Here is a 24,068-nt window from a genome sequence, read left to right as displayed (position 1 = left end):
GTGCCTCACTCGACATAGATGGGTATAGTGTGTCGCGGACTTTTTTGTAGATATTTATAAGATCTACAATTAATTAGAACATTTTATGGTTCTATCTTTTATAGTTTAGGCAGCGTACGCAAAATAAGTAACTTTTCTGGTTGATTTTTTACACCTTGTGTCCGAAAAACCCAAATATCTTACGGAACCCTATTTTTTTCCAAAATAAAATATAGCCTATGTTACTCGTGGATAATGTAGCTTTCGAATGGTGAAAGAATTTTTAAAATCGGTCCAGTAGTTTTTGAGCCTATTCAGTACAAACAAACAAACAAACAAACAAACAAACAAACAAACAAAGTTTTCCTCTTTATAATATTAGTGTAGACAACGGGCCGTGCAGCAGAAATCGTAATATTTTAATTTCGCCATAACTTCAAAACCAAACGTCCAATTTTAATCATTCAAAGACCAAATATTATCTCCATAAACTGTTCTTAGTGATGAAATCATTTATTTTGATAAGGATTAATAGCATGAGTAAAATAAACGCGTTTAAATGTAGTCCAAAAAAAATTCAAGATTTTTAAATAAAAAAATGGTTGCTGTGCCTCACTCGACATAGATGGGTATAGTGTGTCGCGGACTTTTTTGTAGATATTTATAAGATCTACAATTAATTAGAACATTTTATGGTTCTATCTTTTATAGTTTAGGCAGCGTACGCAAAATAAGTAACTTTTCTGGTTGATTTTTTACACCTTGTGTCCGAAAAACCCAAATATCTTACGGAACCCTATTTTTTTCCAAAATAAAATATAGCCTATGTTACTCGTGGATAATGTAGCTTTCGAATGGTGAAAGAATTTTTAAAATCGGTCCAGTAGTTTTTGAGCCTATTCAGTACAAACAAACAAACAAACAAACAAACAAACAAACAAACAAACAAAGTTTTCCTCTTTATAATATTAGTGTAGATGTAGATTTGTTAAGATGGATGTAGATATAGATATTTTGATCATAGATTTCCAATTTTCTTTAGAAAAATAATTAAATTAATTGAGTAAAATAATAAAATATTTCAGTAAACATAGGCTTTTCCAAGAGCGCGCCACCAAACGCGGTCTTCCGCCTTCCTCATCCACCGCTTCCCGCCACCTTCTTCAGGTCATCAGACCAGCGGATTGGAGGTTGCCCTACACTGCGCTTACCGGTTGTACCACTCCAGAATACGTCTGTTACATCGGCTATTGATTCTGTGACGGACATAACCTACCCATTTCAATTTGCTAAGCCTTTGAGCTATACGGTCGCTTTTGTTCTTTTGAGAATTTCGTTGGTCCAAATCCAAAACTTAGTTGATGTTAATCTAATTGTTTTGTACTGAATCATATAATGTACGTTATATTCAGTGCATGCTGAAATATTGTGACGTGATCAGCTCTAGGAATTATAATACTTTAGTATAGTAGCCAGCAAGAAATATTGTACATCGACCTTTAGAATGAAATTTCGGCTTTGTAGAGCGATGTCTCTGTTACTCATTTGTGACAATTCGTTGGTCTCAACGACAGAGACAACGCTCTACGAAACAGTTATCTCATTCTAAAGGTCGATGTACAATATTTCCTGCCGGGTACTGAAGTTCGCTAGATTTCAAAAATTAAGCGTCGAGTGTGTAGATCGTGGGGCGCTGTTTACATTTTTTTTAGTTCAACTGTACGCATGCTATACTGTGGTTAATACTATGAATGAGACATGAAAATTACGTAAAATTTGTGTTTCTATTTACTGGATTCGTAGCTCGACAATAAGATAGGCCTGATGAGGGAGATACTGCTCGAAGTTTATGTTACACAACTCGACACCGCGTTAACTGTACCATTCCAATTAAGTGTTCTATTTGTTGGAATTTAAGCTTATTTCACACTACGGGATATACATTATATTATAGTCTAGTCAAAATAGACATTTTAGGTTACAATAATTTGAATAGTGCTAAAAATTGGTACGAATTTTGGGATACAGGATGTATAACCAAGAACGCTGCTGGTCAAAACCAAAACCACCCCTACTTACCCCACATGGTGTAGTAATCTTAATTTGATACCCCACTTGCTTCGGTAATAAATTAAATTATTTTTCAATTTTTAGTGTTTGTGTATCGAAGTCGGTTTTTATTTATTTTTTGTAAAAAATTTTTATTTCACAATTTTTAGTGGTCCCATGGAATTATGCTATGACTGTTTAAAAATCTACTGTTTACTAAGCTATTACACTGATCGCGAGCAATTCACTCTTATCCGTTGAGGAGTTCCAGTATCTATCTTCGAAGATGTTCATCAGATCTTCACCAAATTTAAATGGGACCAACTTTGAAGTATACCCTTTCAAACGAAAAAGAATTTTCAAAATCGGTCCAGGCGTCTTCGAGTAATCGGGGAACATACATAAAAAAAAATAAAAAAATAAAAAAAAGATTCCGACGAATTGAGAACCTCCTCCTTTTTTTGAAGTCGGTTAAAAAGCGCGCTGCCCACAATTTCGTTCACAGGTTTAACTCGTGAAGTAGGATTAATATAAACCGTCGCACTTGCTTTAATACACACGAATAAACGTCTTAGTGAACACGTATAAAAAGCGCTCGGCCCACAATTTCGTTCACAAGTTTAACTCGTGAAGTAGGATTAATATTAACAGTCGCACTTGCTTTCATAAACACGAATAAACGTCTTAGTGAACACGTATAAAAAGCGCTCGGCCCACAATTTCGCCGACAAGCTAGTTAGCACAATCTTGATTACAGGGAACATGTAGCGTGGAGTAATGGGGCTCTAACTGATTGAGAATATTTTGTTTATCGTGTAATGGCTGCTTCAATAGCTGTAACGTATTGTTGAGCTGTTTTAATTAGAGTATAGCGTTATTATTATAAAAGCTTATAAAGGAAATTATTTTGTTAATATTTTGTTTCCAAACTATTATAGTTTTTAGTTAGGTTATGTCAGTGTGCAGCCGTATGCAAATTGCGTTCCTGTGCCGTCTCATCATGACGCAGACGGCTCCGCTGGGTTTTAGTGGGTATTCTAGTCTGACAGTGAGTCCCACAAAGTACCTTCTATAAGTAAGAGGATGCGTGAATAAAAAGCGCGCGGCTCACAATTTCGTTCACAAGTTTAACTCGTGAAGTAGGATTAATATAAACCGTCGCATTTGCTTTCATAAAAACGAATAAACGTCTTAGTGAACACGTATAAAAAGCGCTCGGCCCACAATTTCGCCGACAAGCTAGTTAGCACAATCTTGATTACAGGGAACATGTAGCGTGGAGTAATAGGGCTCTAACTGATTGAGAATATTGTTTATCGTGTAATGGCTGCTTTAATAGCTGTAACGTATTCTTGAGTTGTTTTAATTAGAGTATAACTTTATTATAAAAGCTTAGGAAATTATTTTGTCGTTAATTTTGTTCCCAAACTATTGTAGTTATTAGTTAGGTTTTTCTCACATGGTGGTAAGTGATGAAGTCTAAGATGAAAGCAGGCTAACGTAGAAGGGGTATGGCAGTTTTTTTTATTAAACCCACACTGCTGTGGTTTTTACACGGCATCGTACCGGAACGCTAAATCACGACACGCAACGGTCTTACGCCACCTGAATCCAGCGGCTACCTGCGACTCGTCTGATGTCGTCCGTCTATCTAGTGGGGGGTTTTCCACGGTGCGAGGTCGCCATTCCAGCACCTTGTGACCCCAACGTCTATCGTTTTTCCGAACTATGTGCCCTGCTCATTGCCACTTTAGCGTCACAACCCGTTGAGCTATGTCGGTTACTCTAGTTCTCCTACGGATCTCCCTATGGGACTATGGCATGAACCCTTCTTATTTAAAGAGTAGACCCTCGACGTTCTCAGTAGTGGACCGTCGATATTTTCTTCATCATCATCATCATCATCATTCATCATCCAATAGATGTCCACCGCTGGACATAGGTCTCTTGAAGGGACTTCCACACGCCACGGTCTAGCGTCGATGATTTTAGATGAATAAAAACAAAAGCGTAGCACAATTTCAAAATCCAATACAATTATCTCGGTGAGATTGATATCTAGAAATAAATTCAATCGTGCAACACTGTTTTAGGCATCGACACCTCGCCTAACGAGACATGACAGCTATCCATTATTCATATTTCGTGAATTATATCAAAACCGTTACAGTTTACTGTATAAGTAGATCTCGTTAGAATATATCTACTGTATATTTATATTTTATACTAGCGAGCCACCCCGGCTTCGCACGGGTAGCATTTTACAATTTTCGTAGGGATCTCTAATTTTTTGAAAATAAAATGTAGCCTATGTCACTCAGCAATAATGTAGCTTTCTACAGCTGGTGAAAGGATTTTCAAAATCGGTTCAGTAGTTCCAGATATTACCCCCTACAAACAAACTTACAAACATTACCTCTTTATAATATTAGTATATAGATTATCAGTTCCCATATTATAAATGCGAAAGTGTGTTTGTTTGTTGGTTTGTTGGTTTGTCCTTCAATCACGTCGCAACGGAGTAACGGATCAACGTGATTTTTTGCAAGGGTATAGTTTAAGACCTGGAGAGTGACATAGGCTACTTTTTATCCCGGAAAATCAAAAGTTCCCACTGGATTTTAAAACCTATATTATAATCTTGTAGAACGTTCCATTAGGCATACCTATAGCCCGCGACAGGTTGATATGGCAATTAAGGCGAGTCACCGAGGCGGGCAGCGCGGCTTTGAAGTAAACCGCTTGGCAACGTTCAAATTCTGTGTTTCAAACGTTAAATTTGAATTTAATAAATTATAGAAGTCCTGTTGAAAACCAAAATTTTGCAGGTTCTCTGTAGTACTTAAAGACAAATATTTCCATATAAAAATTATTTGCCAAGTCAGAAATTTAAGTATTAAATAATTCGTTTTAGACTTTTATTTCGGCTTATTTCAAGATTTTATTTGATCGAGTGAAGTACTTCCTATTGTGTATCAAAGTAGCACATTCTTTAGACAATGTCTTTAGGTATATTGTATATTTTTAGCAAGGCCATTATTTAATAGTAAATACCTAAAACATTTGATCTAGCAAACCAGTTTTTTCCGCTTAGCCTCGGTGACTCGCCTTAAGGTATGAGGTGTGGGTACGCCCCGCACACTCGACCGTCACCCGCTCTCGCCCGCTTTGGGATAGCGCGGGGGCTGTGCGGGTGTGCCATCTCGACCTATCTATATACAAATCGATTGATTGATCTGTTGATGAGACCAAACATGCGAAAAAGGACGAATCAACTAGTAGCTTTCACCCTCACCATCTGGGTGTCTGGTGCACTTCGACCGTCCGCTGCGCCAGATCCTTCTTTCCACGCACGTGCAAACTGTGGAACCAACTCCCATCGGCGGTGTTCCCACTAGATTATAACATGGAGTTATTCAAGGGGCGGACCAACAATTTCTAAAAGGTCGGCAACGCATCGGCGGCTCCTCTGGTGCTGCAAATGTTCATGGGCGGCGGTAATCACTTAACATCAGGTGACCCGCCTGCTCCTTTGCTCGCTATCTCTATTAAAAATATATTACAAATTTTAACCCAGTTTCTTGATAAATATATCTATTTAAAAAAAAAGCTTATAAATTGACCTGCAAAAGAACTAAAATTATAGAAAACAACGTTATACATCTACTGAACTTAAAAATATAAAGTATACTATTATGCCGGCCTTTACATTTATCTTCTCAAAAATGATCTGCCTACAATTTTATGAGCGGTAAAAATATCCTGGCATTATTATCGCAATAGTACAAGAGCCCATTATATTAAAAGTATCGCCTCCGTAATTTTGCTTTAAAATTTATAGATGGTCTACGTATAAATTTTAATTTCTATAAACTTCGTTGTGTACCGTACAAAATACATTTCGTATTATTAGAACTAAGATTAATTAAGGAATGGCTGTGCTAAATTTTGATAAATAATTATTATTACTATAATTAATCAAATTATTTTATTATAATTATACCTGAATGTTATACTCAAACAAATAAAAAGTAAGTATATTTTTTAAGAAATTAAATATCACTTGCTTTAGCGGTAAAAGTAAACATTGTAAGGAAACCTGCATGCCTGAAAGTTCTCTATAATGTTCTCAAAGGTGTGTGATATCTACCAATTCGCACATGGCCAGATTGATCATGATGACGATGATGAATTGTATAGTTTTTACTTTAACTATACTTTATTTATAAAATGTTACAATTAAACTTTTAAGGTTATCAATAATGCCTCTAACTTTTTAAATTACAGATATTAGGTATTGATAACCATTAGTAAAGTAAACATATTATGTGGCTATGTTACATGCCAACTAATTATTGTTGTTAAACTTGCATAGCATCTTGAAGTTTTTTAAATACAATAAATTAATAAATATAAAAAGTAAGCTATATCCTCCAGATCTTTAGGTAACTAAAACCATACAAAAATCACGCCCATCTATTGCTTTGTTGTGGCATGATTGAAGGACAAACCAACAAACAAACATACTTTTGCATTTTTAATTATCGGTAGTCAAAATACGCGTTGTGCGCACGGTTCGTACATGTGAACAAGTGTGGATCCGCTTTGCTTTGAATCTGAAGCGAATTTTGTCGTGGTCTCTTGCACTATCGGCATTATCGTAACAGAAGTGAATCAAGTCACGTAAAACGCAGCTCAATTAGAGGGTCGTATCTGTAACGCGCAATCCGCGCCCATAACGAAGAACGACTTATCTCAAATTTCTAATCTAGTGACTCATAGCATGCGTTTGCAAAATTGTACTGGACATTAGGAAATTCATTCACGGTATGTTCGTATGTATACTAGATTGATGCCAGCAACTTTATTTCCGTGGCTTTGTTTTTAAAAATCCTGTAAGAACTCCTCGATTTTTCGAGATAAAAAGAAGCATATATATTATAGCCAGTAGCCATATTTGAGATGCATGATATCGCGCGCGCTGTACATACTAAAAATCCCGTGGGATCCCATCTTTTATTTTTCGGTTGTTTTTGATTTTTCGGGATAAGAAGTGGTCTATATCCGTCTCCAAGTCCAAAATTATTAATTTATCTGTATCTCTCGCAACTTTGTCCACGTGGATTTCGGTTTTTTAAAAATCCCAGGGGAACTCTGATTATTCAAGACCAACAGTAACCTATGCCCTTACTCGGGATGCAAAATATCTCTGTACCAAATTTCGTAAAAAATCATTATTAAATTTTGTCTGAAAATCAGAAGGTCCCGCGAAAATCGGTACATATGCCAACGCTTATCAAAATCGGAAGGCACAAAGTTATTATTTTTCTCTTAAGAGGAAGTGCAGTTAAATAGTTGGACAACATACTTAATAATGACTAGCTTATGCTCGCGACTTCGTCCGCGTGGACTACACAAATTTCAAACCCCTATTTCACCCCCTTACGGGTTGAATTTTCAAAAATCCTTTCTTAGCGAATGCCTACGTCATAATAACTATCTGCATGCCAAATTTTAGCCCGATCCGTCCAGTAGTTTGAGCTGTGCGTTGATATATATCAGTCAGTCAGTCAGTCACCTTTTCCTTTTATATATTTGGAATGTTGTTTTTTTTTAACTTTTAAATTATAATAATTTATGTGCGAAAGTGAATAAATACCATTTTTTTCTAAGTCTTATCTGATTGCGCGTCTTCCTTAAATGCGGATGGTGGGCGTAAGTGCGGCCGATGCGATGTTTATCTAAACTGGTACAGTTTTGTCAAATTACACACAATTTGTCAAATTCTAGGCTATTACGGAACCATTTTTTTTATTTACATTTACTTAACACAACATTAGTTTAAAATCTTGTCTTAGTTACCTCTTTAAGTTGAAATCTACTTAGCTAAAAATTGCTAGTAAAAAAACGGCACGTCCATAGTAATACCTATTATAAAAACGAAAGTGTGTCTGTCTGTCTTTTTATCTGTTTGACTGTCTACTACCCTTTTACCCACCTGTTCAATACAATTTGAATGTTTTGGGCACAATGCCCATAAATGACCATTTGGACGGCGTATATTTTTTGTAAATATAATTTTTTTTGTGATAAGTTTTTCTGTTTGTATATACTATATATAGTTTTTTTATATTTACAGTTATTAGATAATACAATTTGACGAAGTTTTGTAAATCTAAATATATAAAACGAAAAGGTGACTGACTGACTGATTGATCTATAAACGCACAGCACAAACTACTGGACGGATCGGGCTGAAATTCGGCATGCAGATAGCTGGTATGACGTAGACATCCGCTTAGAAAGGATTTTTGAAAATTCAACCCCTAAGGGGGTAACATAGGGGTTCGAAATTTGAGTAGTCCACGCGGATGAAGTCGCGGGCATTAGCTAGTAGTTACTAAATTAATACTAATCGGAAAATCAAAATGTTCCCAAAAATCAAAATCCACGTAGACGAAGTTGCGAACATTATAGATCTAGTAAATTAATATAATATTATAGCATAAGTTTTAATTGAAGAACTTTTATTCAAACAGCGGAATATAATTGCTACTATCACATAACATAGATACGTACCTATTTATTACATCATAGAATAAACAACACCTTGTTAAGAGACGAATCACAAACACCTTTATACGCATCACGCATACATTATGTGATGTATGTTTATCAAAAGTAACATATTACGTTACAATACCACTTACTTCTCTCTTTGCATTTCATAGTATGACAATAAATACATCATAACGTCATAACACGCAATTTAATACAAGATACTCGTAAGAACTCATGATAGCCTAGTGGTTAAGACGTCCGCTTTATAATCGGGAGGTTGGAGGTTCGATTCCCCATTCGATTCCTGGGTTGATCATGATGATGATAATAATATTTTTTTTTTTATTTTTTTTTATTACCAACATAGAGAATGTTTAACAAATCCAATTTAGACAGCAAAAAACCACGAAGGTTTAAAAAGTATGTCGTTCCGTCTACTTATTAATCTATATATTAATCTATATATATAAAAGGAAAAGGTGACTGACTGACTGACTGACTGACTGACTGACTGACTGACTGACTGACTGACTGATCTATCAACGCACAGCTCAGACTACTGGACGGATCGGGCTGAAATTTGGCATGCAGACAGCTATTATGACGTAGGCATCCGCTAAGAAAGGATTTTTGAAAATTCAACTCCTAAGGGGGTGAAATAGGGGTTTGAAGTTTATATGAAACTCTGTCAGTTTTAAAGTGTCTATAAAGAAGTTTTGTAGTTAATATTTTTACAATTAGCAGTATGACATATTTTATTAAGCTCATGTTAAATTCTCATAGTTAAAGATCAAACCTAACTGTGTAAAATGGGGGTTTAAAATTTGTGTAGTCCACGCGGACGAAGGGGGCATAAGCTAGTACATAATAATAGTGCTTCTATAAACGATATTTACATTGTTTATAGAAGCACTTATTACATTACATTTAATACAAAAATGGGGATCGTTACAATTAGTAAATGATAGGATTTTAGCTTACCTATATTTTAACTTAAATCTGATTAGTTCGGCTCTAATTTTATTATCCAAAGTATTTATTAGGCGAGGGATCATGTATGCAATCATACTATAACTTCAATTAAATACACGATGCCGTGATGATAACAAAAATAATTATGATAAAAAATGCCGTGATGATAATGATAGTAAAAACTCCCATACCCATTCCACGTTAGCTCGCTTCCATCTTAGACTGCATCGTTACTTACCACCAGGTGAGATTGAGCAAGGGCTACCTTGTATCTTGATAAAAAAAGATACTCATAAGAAAAATATCATATTATTTATCATATTAGTTACTGCACGTAACTTTGGTACCCTACAGTCATATTAATGGTTATTAACGGTAATGTTATCTTAGAAGGCAAAAAATATGCAAATCCTAAAAGAAATTTAATATCAAAGGGAAGGATTCCAATAAGGTTTTGGTCATAAGCAATATGCAATCAAAAATATTATTATAATCTCGAATTATGTGACAGATCATAATTTTGGCCAAAAAGCGTACCGACTACACGGCAAAACTGTAGCACAATCACATATTTTACGCTTTTGTATGAGTTTAAGAGGAGTTTATCCGTAGCGCGCTTCATACAAACGTAGTTTGGCTATCACTTAAATACTAACCAATCAAATTCAATGAAATTTTATGAGGACGGTCTAGACCGAATTTGTTACTAGTAACTGATATATTTTTTATAGCTATAGTTTTCCAGATTTCCTTAAAAACCTTAAGTTTCAACATTACACGGTCACAAAATTTTACATAAGTACAATTTTTTTAACCCATGTAACTTTAAAACTAGTTATTTTACAAAAATCTGACAAACCACAGAGTACAGACATAGATATTAGTGTCTAGAACGTGTCTACAAAATTGTTATTAGTTATTAAACTACATTTGTATGGGGCCAGTGACGGAGAGAGCGCCGTTAATTGGGTAAGAAATGAGTCGAAGCCGGCCCCAGCGGGGAAACAACGAAATTTATCCAAAAATCTCCGAGAACACTCCCATTACTTACGTCAAAGGCGCTACAGGACGCAAGAGCGCCTCTGCAATATTAAGTGTGAGATACTGCCTTCTTTGTACTGACCCAGATTTCGATTCTCCCCGCAATGCTCTTTATGATGACTTTTTGAAAAATGTAGTTTTTAATTCCGAGCAGAGATGGTCTCGATCCAACGAGCTCACATGCAACTCTTTAACTGTAAGGCTTATAAATTACTATTTTTTATGCGAAAGCGACGGAAGTCTGCCGATATTTTACACTAAATTAATGCAGGCGCGATCGCCGATCATGAAATCGGTGCCGAAATTTTTTGCTAAAATCGAATGCCCTTCTTTAATTTTCCTTTATTAATATGTGCGTTCTCTCTTGTTACAGTCGTTCTTCGGGCGGACGTACAATAACCTGTCCTCGATTTCCGAATGCAAGAACAATGGTGAATGTGTCATCAATAAGAAAAACAGGACGGCTTGCAAGGCATGCAGGCTACGGAAATGTTTGCTAGTCGGCATGTCCAAATCGGGTTCGCGGTACGGGAGAAGATCGAACTGGTTTAAAATACATTGCCTTTTACAAGAACAGCAGCACCAACATATGCATCAATTGCAGACGAGTAAATCACCGCCCACGTTCAACACTTCGATCAATTCGTCCTTTTTGCCAACGAATCTTTTGCCCGCGGCGGCTTTAGCTGAATACTACAAAAGTTCAGAAAAGAATCACTTTACTGACGAAGTGACGCGGCAGAGCGTTTCACCTTCAGATTCAGGTGCATCATCTGCTGACCCAGAAGACGATAATAGTTCAAGAAGTACTAGCGGCTTAAGTATATTTAGACCAGCATCATCACCTTGCAGTGAAAAGGATGTCCGATTACATGCGATTAGAAATCAGAATAAAGATCTGAAAAGAAGAAAACCATCTACATTGCCTTCATCACCCTTCGGTCCTATGACCGCATCACCTAGTTACTCCCCAAGAAGTGCTCCATTTTTACCATCACCGCTTCAAAATATTAGACCAATACCATCAGGGTTAGCATGGCAAAACCGTAATGGAGGTGACCTACTATTACATTCTCCAGCTGTAGCAGGAGTGGCTGTTGAACAGGACCAACCTATAGATCTATCTATAAAATCTACAGCTGTTCTATTTAGAAGTCCTAAAAATGAGGAAGTCAGTGACTCTGAACCCGAACTGAGTATCGATTTGAATGACGATAACGGTAAAGACATTATGAAGAATCCACTCGATTTGAGTCTTGTTACGAAACGGGTGGAAGAAGTCCCTATGACTGGGTAGAACAATTTTATTTCAGTTAGTATTAAATTGTTCGTGATTCATCACAGCCATGTATTTCGTATCGTTATTTATATGTAAATACTTATTTTGGTCTATATTCCTAGTTAGATAAAGATTTTCAAATAATTTCTATTTTAAAAATACTCTGCCATACAGTATTTAAGAAATCCGTGCATTCCTTCCTTTTTTAGATTACCTGATCTTGCTACCATAATGTTAACATTGTTTTATTTCTATTTTGTAGATAGTAGATAATTTTAATAAAGATGAGGAAGTGGCAAGTGATAATGATTTCGTGTCATATTTAAAAATGTGTGGATATTATGATGTCAACCATTTTATACTTATTAAGTATGGTATATTTTTAGGGTTCCGTACCTCAAAAGGAAAAACGGAACCCTTATAGGATCACTTTTTTGTCTGTCTGTTTGTAAATAATACAACTGGAATCTACGAGTAGACCTTCATTACAAAATTGCAGTTATCAATAAAGTAGAACTTTTAGAATTCATAATTAATTATGTTCAGTACGTCGCTCGACCTCCTATTCGGGAGGTCAGGGTTTCGATCCCGGGCACGCACCTCTAACTTTTCGGAGTTATGTGTTTTAAGTATTTACGTGTCACTTTCTTTCTGATGGAAAACATCGTGAGGAAATCTGCATGCCTGAGAGTTCTCCATTGTCCTCAAAGTCTGACAAGCTGCACTTGGCCAGCGTGATAAACTATGGCTAAACCCTTCTCATTCTGAGAGGAGACTCGCTCTCAGTAGTGAGCCAGCGATGGGTTGATCATGATGATGATGATGATTACTTACCTATGTACCTCAACAAATTTTTGGTTGATACATTAACAAAACAATTCAACAAAGTTTATGTAACGATTACAAAAACATAAAATAAATATACATTCAAGTATTTTGATGGTTCATATTATTATGATAAAGTTAAAAATATGATAGGTGCATCATTCCACACATTTTATTTTAGTAACAAAAATAAGAAATTATGTGCCAGTTGCAAAACTATGCCAGTTTTTAAATGTATTACCATTTTAGTTTAATTTAGTGGGATTGCGGCCAGTTGATTAAGATGCTCAAAATTGAAATGTACAAATAAATTAGAAAAACAATTATTGTATCATATTAGATGATTTGCTTAAACAAAAATTATCTAAGTATTTATTTTAGTTATTAGGCCAGTTTATTGAGTCATTTATACGTAAGGACTTTTTAGGATAATTTCTGTATTTTATTCATTTTTCGTGTCGTTTCGTGTTAACTATTTCGTTGATTGTTGTACGGCCTGCACAGACGAGGGACTTTTGTCCGCGGAGGATAAAATTTTGTACGTGCCTTGTACGCTACAGTATGAATTTTTTTGTTGCGCCATCATTATAAGAAAAGCAACGACTAGCCTACGTTGTTGGCTAGTCCTTGGTTGAAATTTGATGGCCAAAAGGGTCAACACCTCATTTCTCCGGTTGGCACCACGATTTTTAGGGATATCAAGCCTAAATGTTGGCCAACCAAACTAGGGACAGAGGCCCAACTAACAGCAAACTCAAATTGCTACTAGGGAAACGGGTTACTAAGAACTGTCTCGCATAACTCACACGACGACGATTTGACGACTTCCCTGGCCAAGCGGTAAGCGTTGTGGTCTTATTAGTTGGAGGTCCCGGGTTCGATTCCAGGGGTTTGGAATTTTATAATTTCTAAATTTCTGGTCTTTAATATAGTCTGGAGGCTTCGGCCGTGGCTAATTACCACCCTTCGGGCAGCCGTGCTGCCAAGCGATTTAGCGTTCCGGTACGATGTCGTGTGGAAACCGAAGGGCATGGGTTAATTAAAAACTGCCATACCCCCTAGGCTAGCCCGCATTTATCTTAGACTGCATCGTCACTTACCACCAGGTGAGATTGCAGTCACTTTGGCTAACTTGTATCTGAATAAAAAAATGGACTTCTAGTCCAGCGAACTCCGTAGTAAAAGATGAGGGACTTTTGTCCTCCGCGGACAATAGTACCCCGTCTGCGCAGGCCTTTAGTTTGTTGGAGATTTTTATACTTTTATACATTCCATTAATGATGCCCAAGCAAATACTATTATTGAAAAATTTCGCTATTGTGTTCACCAGATTATAATTTCTCAATATTTGCTTTAAGCATAAAAATGTATCAAAAGGGCTTTGAAGATTTTCGCCTTCGCCATTTTTGCTTTTTACAAAATAGTGGCATAAAACCTGTATTAATCAATAGCTGACATCAATACAAACAAGTGTATTTTGTGGAACAAAATCTTCTAAAGTGTTACGTTACGTTTCTGAGATATTATAAGCTATCAAAGTTGTACTGGTGGTGTCATCAGTACAACAGTCTAGCCACCAGTACAACTTCTATTATCTAGGAAACGTGACACTGGAAAATTTATTATACAAACATTTTCAAATCCCTTTTGTTATTTTTATCAGTACTCAATTCAAATATCAGAACTAGATAATAGTAAATTTTTTGTTTTATTAGATAGGTAATATAATATGGCTCAACCTTAGTAATATTAATACGAATTCCTATGAACTTTTGAAATACGTAAGTTATGAACTATAGTTATTTGTTATCAGTGTGATATACAATATTTTATATCGATGTGTTTTTAAATATTTTTTTACGTTTATAAAATCTTAATATATTTTTGAAAGGAAAATTAAATGTGAGTGCCTTGAGAGTTTAAGTTTTATTTTCTTAACAACATCCGTATGTTGTAATCTATAGTAGTATTTTTAGGGTTCCGTACCTCAAAAGAAAAAAGGCACCCTTGAAGGAAGGAATGAAGACGTGATCCTATGATCACTTCGTTGTCTCTCTGTCTGTCGTGTCTGTCAAGAAACCTATAGGATATGTCCCGTTGACCTAGAATCATGAAATTTGGCAGGTAAGGGGGAAAATCGGAAAACCGCGAATTTCTGGTTACATCACAAAAAAATTAAAATGTGTTTATAAACAAATAATAATAATAAGTATTTTCAATTTTCAAAGTAAGATTAATATACCTATCAAGTGGGGTATTTATTCATATAATATACCACTTGGTATATTAATCTATATTATTATCATTTTTACTGGGCCTCGATTGCGATCGCAATCACCTCTGATTGGTTGACGCTCGCTCACTATTGGCTACAATGCATTGTTGCAACAAGAATCGCACAAATTCAGCCAATCACAACAATAAAAATCTATAGAAAATTTAACTGATTAAAACATTTTTGTGTCCTGTATATTTTATCTACCTACTAAAGAGGATATCAAGTCTGTCCTACGAGACGAAAGTCGATGAATAAGTAAAGGGTATTCCCAGTAAAAATTTGATTTGGTAATCTGAGCAACAACATTCACAAAGCAAGTAACACACAACTACATATTCATACGACTACTAAGTTGAGCATTTCCCAAAACTTCATTTCCATTGCTAGCTTAAACATACAACATAGGCAGATTTGAATATTCATGTTGTACTAAACAAGCAATGGTGATGTTTATTTGAAGAGCAGTAAGATGAATTTTTGCTTCACAAACAATGTGATGGGGGTGGTTAAACATTTTAAACTTATTCTGTGTAGCTACTGTAAACTACTGTCATAGTAATGACATTGCTTAGCAAACATACAGTTGGCAATGGCCATACAATATAAGTGAAAGTCACCTCCATTTCACAGCCATGTAAACAATAATAGGGTCTTGGACTGTAGTAATAAAATGACACGATTTTTTGTATAGCGGGCTACAATTAATTATCAAAGAGAGTAATTAAAAAAATCAAAATTGTTATTTGTTTTTAACACGAACGCCATCTTGTACGGAAGGTGAATAATGGCGTCACAATCCGTAAACGACATTTTTTTTCAATTTTTTAGCATAAAAATACAGTAATTTCTGTGGGAAAATATTTTTTATGTTAAAAAATTGAAAAAAAATTAGTAAAAATAATGTTTTTTTTAAATTATTCTCTTTAATCATGAAATTCTAGTCCTATAAACTATCGCTAGTATACAAAAAAATCACTTCATTTTATTATAACAGTCAAGACCCATTTGAGTATTAGCTCACTAACAGCTCATCATCATCATCATTATGGTCAAATGATAGATGTCCACTACTGGATACAGGTTTATTTTATGGACTTCCGCACGCTGTGATCTTGGGTCGCCTGAATCCAGCGGTTCCCTGCGACTTGTTTGATATCTTCTGTCTACCAAATGGGAGGTCTGCTGACGACACGACACTGCGTGTTCCGGTGCGAGGTCCTTGAATGTAATGGATAAAATACTATAATCAATCTTACGGTTTGTATGAAAATCGACGCATATACATATTATATTACTAGATGATCGACGCGACTTCGTCCGCGTGGATTTAGGTTTTCAAAAATCCCGTGAGAACTCTTTGAATTCCCGGGATAAAAAGTTGACTATGTCAATTATTTCCGGGATGGAAGCTACCTCTGTAGGTACCCAAATTTCATATGAAAGCGTTAAACGGATGGGCCTTTAAGGATCCCGTGGGAACTCCTTGATTTTCCGAGATAAAAGCCCTTTCCTGGAATGTAAGCTAACTCTGTACCAAAATCATCAAAATCGTTTAAACTGGTGGGCCGTCAAAAACTACCAGACAGGCAGACAGATAGACACACTTTCGCATTTATGATATTAGTGTGGATTATGGATATGACGTATTATTATATAGAAACAATCACTCCCTATCTCGTTTAAATCTACGCTGCAATGGCCCAATTTTTCAAACTTTCATGACAAATCCTTTGGCCAGTGTTTTTGAATTAATGCTCTGCCCTAGTAAAACTACTTCCCAACTGTATGATAGCTAAACAGTGGTATCGATGTAAACAAATAGAACGAGATAAATGAATTATGTATCGAAACAGTAGACCTGTCTGTTTGTATAACACACTATACAATGTACAGGATGTTTCACGGTAGTCTTTGTTATCGAATAAATTAACATGTCCACACAAAATCACAGATTGACTATTTTTTTTACTTTTCAGAGTTAGGTCAGAGTGAACTAGAGTGAGGGAACACTTGGTTTGATTCTGAATCGACGATATGTCAAATATTAGGCCATGGAGACGTAAAATCAAAGAAAAGTAGGGCTAACTGACGCCTGCCAGTGATGTCTAAGCCTCAACGTTTTGTTAAAAGTTCCCTAACGGCGATTACGCACTACACTTGCGTCATACGAGTTCTATCCGTCCTCCATGAGAATACCAGCGATTATCTACGACATGCATAGAGTTATGATAACATGTCATAAGCTCTCATAAAAAATAAAAAGAACATATTTTCACGGACTCGGATCGGATGAGTGCGTTACCGCCGTAACTATCGTAAACTGTGATTAAGTTCATAGACTTAAAGTCCAGTTAAAGTTTAGGGGTTCGTTTCCTGACCAGATAAATTAAAACTTACTTATACAAAATCACCATCTCACCCGATCACCGGTCTACTACGATGAGGATCTCCTCTCAAAATGAGAAGGGTTTTTGCCATAGTCAAGGGGTCAAGTGAGGATTGGCAGACTTCACACACCTTAGAGAACATTATGGAGAACTTGAGAGTTCTCCAGGCAAGCAGGTTTCCTCACGATATTTTCCTTCACCGTTAAATCAAGTGCCTTTATTATTGTAACCAAAATTTTTTGAACACCATAATTTTTAATGTGAAAGGTTACCCGTTAATAATAATATGTAATGAACAAAAATAAAAACCGTCAAGTGCGAGTTGAACTTGCGAGGACGGGCTTCAGTACAATGAAAATGTAAGTTTATACGCACAATATTGAAAGATTTACAAACATTTTTGAAAATATGTACTATTGTAAAATTGCGCGCCATTGCATGGCATATTGAATTGAACATTTATAATTCTAATACTCTATTAAATACAATTTTGCAATTAATAAATAATCTTAATCTTTAACATGTTATTTAATACAATAGAGTTTTTATAGGTTTTATGTGATCTATATAAAGAGCTATTGCCCCCCGATCACTCTGAATTGTTCTTCGAGCTCTAGGGCTCACCCCCAGGCGGAGCTTCGCGCTCGCCAACCCCCCCGGTGACGCTGTAGCGGCCAGTAGGGCCTACGCAGCATAGTCAATCCGAAACAACACAGTAGATTTTCTGTTTTTTTTAATCAAAATTATTTTAAGTAGTTTCGGAAATAACGAGGAAAATTGACAAAGTTCAATATATACCTACCTATTTTCTTAAATAACTTTTAAAATATTAATTGAAATTTAATATTTTAATCAATCTTCAATTTGAGGAGAAACTCAAGATCGTCTCGACAAATTCTTTTATTTGATGACTAGCTTATGCTCGCGACTTCATTTGCGTGAACTACACAAATTTCAAACGTCTATTTACCCCCTTACAGCGATCCGATCCGAATCCGTGAAAATACTCACTCATTTATAAAGGTTCTGTTTTTCATACGGATCCCTAAAAATGAACAGCTAGGTAGTGTTAAAATTAATAAACTGATTACTTAATTAAAAGGCCGAATGTTCAGAGCGGCCGACGCAAGCATACTGCTCTCGTTTGTTAACATAACTGTACGCGTCCTAATAAGGTGGCAATAAAGCCTTAACTGATTTAATTGATATTATTAACTCTTTCCGTTCCCCGACCGACACCTTGGCTGGGTGCCTTTACACATGTTCGCATCAGTACGTTTAGTATAAGATTTTACGTCTCACCAAACGTTGCTAGAATTCGAGAGTCGAAACACATTAAATAACGTCAAAGTAAAATGCACCTAAAAAGTCTTAGATTGAAGTCAAAAATTCAATGCCACTGATTTTAATTTCGCAACGTTTCCGCTTGGAGCGCTGGCTGTAGTTGTGTAGACAAACTTGAGCTTTAAAACAAGGCAGTTAAGATCCAGTTTACTATAATGTGGAAGGTTTTCGACACTCGAATACTATCAACGTTGGTGAGACATGAAAGCGTACAGATCTTTCTACGTTTCGCAAAAATATCAAAGAAATTAAAGACCATCATTAGGTATCCGAAAATCGGTAAAAATGTACCTACTTACTGCATTGATAAAATAAAATCAGTAAGCAATTGATATATTTATTTATCCATTCTTTCTACGAACCATTATAGCTGCTCATTACATAATTTTTTGTTTCTTATCGTTAAAATAGCTAAACCGAAATTCTGTTAACACAATGACTTTTTCTAAAAAGTTACTTGTTACTACCTAAGTACTTGTTACTTAAGTTATTGCTAAAAAGTTACCGATTTTTTATAAAAATTTAATAGCAGTCAAATCCGGGTATTCCGAAAATGTGTGAAAACACCCTAACAATAAGCATATCAAAAAAACCTTTAATTCAAACGCTATAAGATTCATACGTACGTACATTTTCATCAACCGCAACAATAGCATTTTTGACAAGATAGTCTAAGAGACAATGGTAAAAAATTGCATTTTATTCTAAGTAAATATAATACCTATCCTTTTGGCATTTTAGATAGGATATGACACAAACAATTTCAGCCAGGTTCAGCTATTAAAATTTAAAATCTTTCAAGTATTCAGTCAAAATTATATTTTGCAATGTTTTGCCTACGTGATCAAATCAGAAATAAGGAGATCCGTAAGAGAGCTAGAGTAACCGATATAGCTCAACGGGTTGCGAGGCTGAAGTGGCAGAAGTGGGCAGGGCACATAGTTCGTACAACCGATAGACGTTGGGGTCCCAAGGTGCTGGAATGGCGACCTCTAGGTGGATGGACGACATCAGACGAGTCGCATGGAGCCGCTGGATTCAAGCGGCGCAAAACCGTGGCTTGTGGAAGTCTCTACAAGAGACCTATGTCCAGCAGTGGACGTCTATTGGTTGATGATGATGATGGTGAATGTTTTATCTTATAACTTATAGCAAGAAATTTTGTTTTTTTAATTCATTATAGGCAAAGCTTGACCTTAATCACATCAGCTGATGAAAAGTGATGATGTGGCCTAAGATGGGACGCGATTACAAATCGAAATCAATGAGTTCCCGTTCATTGTAGATTTTTAAAAACCTAAGTCCACGCGTACGAAGTCTTGGGCATGAGCTAGTGTGGAAATAAATTATTCATTCAGTTATTCATTCATTCAGACATTGTGTTTGATCTAGATATTATATAACGGCCGTCTCTCGGCCCATGATTTTTGTCACTCAATTCATGCGAAGTCATGCCGCTGGCGAAGTAACAAATCATCATTTTTTCGGAATGCCCGGCGGTCAGTCATTCCCCGATATAGCCGGGCGTTGCGGGCGAAAAGAAATGTTGCTCGTTAGTGCACATAATGGGAGCTTTGCATTATTGAGTGGCGGACGCTCGCATAGAGAAGTGATTTAAAACACCTCACCACGACAGCGTACTGTCTCATTGAAATACTTAACAGTATTACCTATACTACGTCTATATCACCTTTTTTTATTTGACATAATACTATTTTGTAGTAAGATCTTAACTTAGGCTATGTAAACAAACTGGTCATTCGAATTAAGGCTTTCCAGAGCTTTCTGACTACCCACTGTACATAATAATTAACAGCCGAAATTAATTATATATCCGTAATCTGTCGATGAGTAACTTAGCGATGTTGTTATTGTCAAAAAGGACCGTACGTTTTTTGACAAGTAACAACGTTGCTAAGTAACCCATCGATAGAATACTGATAAATAATTAATTTTAGCCGATTAACCAATAGCTGTAGCTGTTAAAAACGCTCGTAAAGGCTAGTTTCTTAGCAGAACAATAAAGCATAAAAAATATTTATTTTTACTAGCTAGGCCAAGCGATTTATATTCTGCAGTTATACATTAAGCGCGTACTACGTTAAATTTCCGTACGTTTATTTCCCTCAAAATCTGTCTGCTACAGAACTACATATAAGTGCGCAGGAAGTGTACGCGCAAAGGAATTAATTCCGCGACGCATTTCAGTTAACGGATTTTAAAACGCACCGCAACACGCCGCACCGCAGTGCACACTCTCTCTTACTCAACAATAAAGTTTAAATTTTCAGTTTTTATAAACTTAAGCGAGTGGCAAATAGAAGATATTTTATTGGACAGAGTACTTTTAATATACCTTCTTCTTAAATACTAAAAAAGGGATTGTTAAAAAAAACTATCTCTGCACGTGATTATACTTTTTGTTCTAGGACAGATCCAGTTAAGGAGATTTTAAATTACGCCCCGCAGCGTCACAGGCGATTAACACGCTGCACGTCTCTTTCTTATAATCTAATTTAATATTAATTAGTAGGATTAAATGACATTTTAATATACGAGTTCTTATTATGGTAAGACCCCCTGTATAGTAGCCAGAAATATAATAAGTGATCACCATTCTCATCTAACAACATAAATTCCAAGAGCCCATGAAAATCAGACCTACGTCATAGTATAATTAATAGTGACTTTTTGATAATTATGCACTACGGCATATTATTAGAAACCACGTCATCCATTTCTAGACACTTGGTGACACCAAGTGTCTAGCTACCGCTAATGCAGAAGTGTCAGGAAAAGTTAAATTAAAAACATTTTCTTAAGAGATTTACTTCTCATTTCCTGATTTCACACGCACGGAATATTAAAACAAATTAACGCATTTCGTGCACGACGGTACCGTACAAAAGTCCCAACTGAGTCCGATTTTAACGAGGAAATATATCGGCCTAATTGAGATTACACCTCGTACAGTCGTCCAAAAAATCGTGTAGTTATAACCTTACATGGTGCCTGATTTATTAAGTCGTCTGCCGCATAGACGTGTCCGATGTGGAGCGGACGCGATTTTTGTTGCTCAAGTATTTGTTAATGAAGTAATCAAGCAGTCGAAATGTACATTTTTATAGTTACATACCGTTGAATTTAGCATACCAACGGTCAGTAAACTGACACAACCGACTATACTAGTGCCGACACGGAGTTGCGGAGTTTCGGAACATAATATGCCACATAGTCATAGTCATAGTCATAGTCATTTATTCATAAATACACATTATACGTCAATTACAATAGTTTAAATTCTTTTTCTTAATATTTAATAACATATTCTTGTTTCAAGAATAGATTTTTTAAAAATATAAAATAAAATAAAATAAATGTTAAGTAAACATAGACGTGTCCGTGGAGCGGACGCGATTTTTGTTGCTCAAGTATTTGTTAATGAAGTAATCAAGCAGTCGAAACGTGCATTTTTAGGGTTCCGTACCTCAAAAGGAAAAACGGAACCCTTATAGGATCACTTTGTTGTCTGTCTGTCTGTCTGTCAAGAAACCTACACGGTACTTCCCGTTGACCTAGAATCATGAAATTTGGCAGGTAGGTAGGTCTTATAGCAGACATTTGGGGAAAAATCTGAAAACCGTGAATTTAGGGTTAGATCACACAAAAAAAATTAAATTGTGGTCATTAACTAATAATTAGTATTTTCAATATTTGAAGTAAGATAACTATATCAAGTGGGGTATCATATGAAAGGGCTTTACTTGTGCATTCTAAAACAGATTTTTATTTATTTTTATTTATCATAGTTTTTGAATTATCGTGCAAAATGTCGAAAAAATACGACTGTAGTACGGAACCCTCAGTGTGCGAGCCTGACTCGCACTTCGCCGGTTTTTATAGTACATGCGATTCAATTTAGCATACCAACGGTCAGCAAGCCAATATTATCACCATAGTAAGTACCTTACTTCTGTTATTTATGATTACCACGGAGTTTTGGCACCATTCAAACTGTGACTGAGTGGACTCCGTGAGATAGGTTAGAAAGAAAGATGGGCATATCGAAGATGAATGGCAGAAGATCGAATGGAGAAATTTCACCTGGGCTCTTATTCTTCATCTTCCTTATTAGCATGAGCTTTTCTGTGCTTGACATATTATCTTTCTGGGCTATGTGACCGAAGTATTAAAAATGTTTTAAAAATTATTTCTAAGCGTAAAAGTCTTAGAAAACTTATGTAGGCCACAGAAGAAAAACTTCGTTAATAAATTCTTATTCTATTTAACAGACGTCTAATGTTTTTAATTAGTTGCGATGCAATTAAGTGCAAAGTTGCCCTGTCATCCGTTCGATTACCGATTAATGAGTTAGTTCATTAGTTTTCTTTATTTCTTATACCTAGTGATGTCCTAGTCTAGTGCCTAGAAGTGTTAGTCCGTGTTGTATTAGAAATAACGGTAGTATAGTTGATAATTAGATACTGAAAAGAAATTTACATAAATTTAAAAAAAAAATGTGCAGAGTTATTTTCGGTAGATTATCATTCAAAGCTTTACGTAAGTCTAAATATATAAATTGAAAACGTGACTGACTGACTGACTGACTGACTGATCTATCGCACAGCTCAAACCACTGGACGGATCGGGCTGAAAATTGGCATGCAGATAGTTATTATGACGTAGGCATCCGCTAAGAAAGGATTTTTGAAAATTGAACCCCTAAGGGTGTGAAATAGGGGTTTGAAATTTGTGTAGTCCACGCGGACGAAGATCATAGGCTAGTCTATTATAAACATGATTGATGTCTACGTGAAGTGATGAGAAAATGAATTTCTATTTGAAAATCTGTAAATCCGTGAAAATCCCTTTTCAGTCCCATCTACGTTACCTATAGAGAAAACCATGCAACTATAGAGAATATTATGCATATTAACAAGTTTCTAAGCCCATCTGTTTGAGCTGTACGTTCATATGTCAGTCAGTTTCTCCAGTATGTATTGAAGAAGATATAATATATTAGGCAGGAGACTTACTGTAATTCGAACATTTTCCGTATGAGTCTTACTCAAATTACTCAATAACTGTCTCTTCTTAGAGTAACGTTTCGCACGCCCTTTAATTTACCCGAACGGACATAATACCTTTGATTGTCCCCATTAAATTTTGTCCAAAATAATTACATAAATTCACCTGTACCATAGACTACTGGAAAAAATAAACGGAGCTCACGTGCTCATAAAAGTGAAGCCACTTGTGTGTGAGCCACAAAAAGTGACGTGTGGGTGTAATTAGAGCGTATTATCTGAAAAAGGACTCGCCATAATATGGCGAATAATAATAATTTATTATT

At 35.8% G+C, this 24,068-nt stretch overlaps 1 protein-coding gene across 1 annotated transcript in view; it reads left to right on the top strand.

The window, feature by feature from the left end:
- LOC117988394 (protein embryonic gonad-like) overlaps window positions 1-14,621 on the top strand; it is a 174,785-nt gene extending 160,164 nt beyond the window's left edge. Inside the window, exon 3 of the mRNA XM_034975525.2 lies at window positions 10,976-14,621. Within this exon, the coding sequence (XP_034831416.2) occupies window positions 10,976-11,899 (924 nt within the window). The 3' untranslated portion in view covers window positions 11,900-14,621. The remainder of the gene's footprint in view (window positions 1-10,975) is intronic.
- Window positions 14,622-24,068: the final 9,447 nt, after the last annotated feature.

Source organism: Maniola hyperantus, chromosome 14, assembly GCF_902806685.2.
Source record: "Maniola hyperantus chromosome 14, iAphHyp1.2, whole genome shotgun sequence".
In the NCBI taxonomy this organism is placed as follows: domain Eukaryota; kingdom Metazoa; phylum Arthropoda; class Insecta; order Lepidoptera; family Nymphalidae; genus Maniola; species Maniola hyperantus.
The sequence above is the reverse complement of the archived record's forward strand: the minus strand, read 5'-3'. Positions and strand labels throughout refer to the sequence as shown.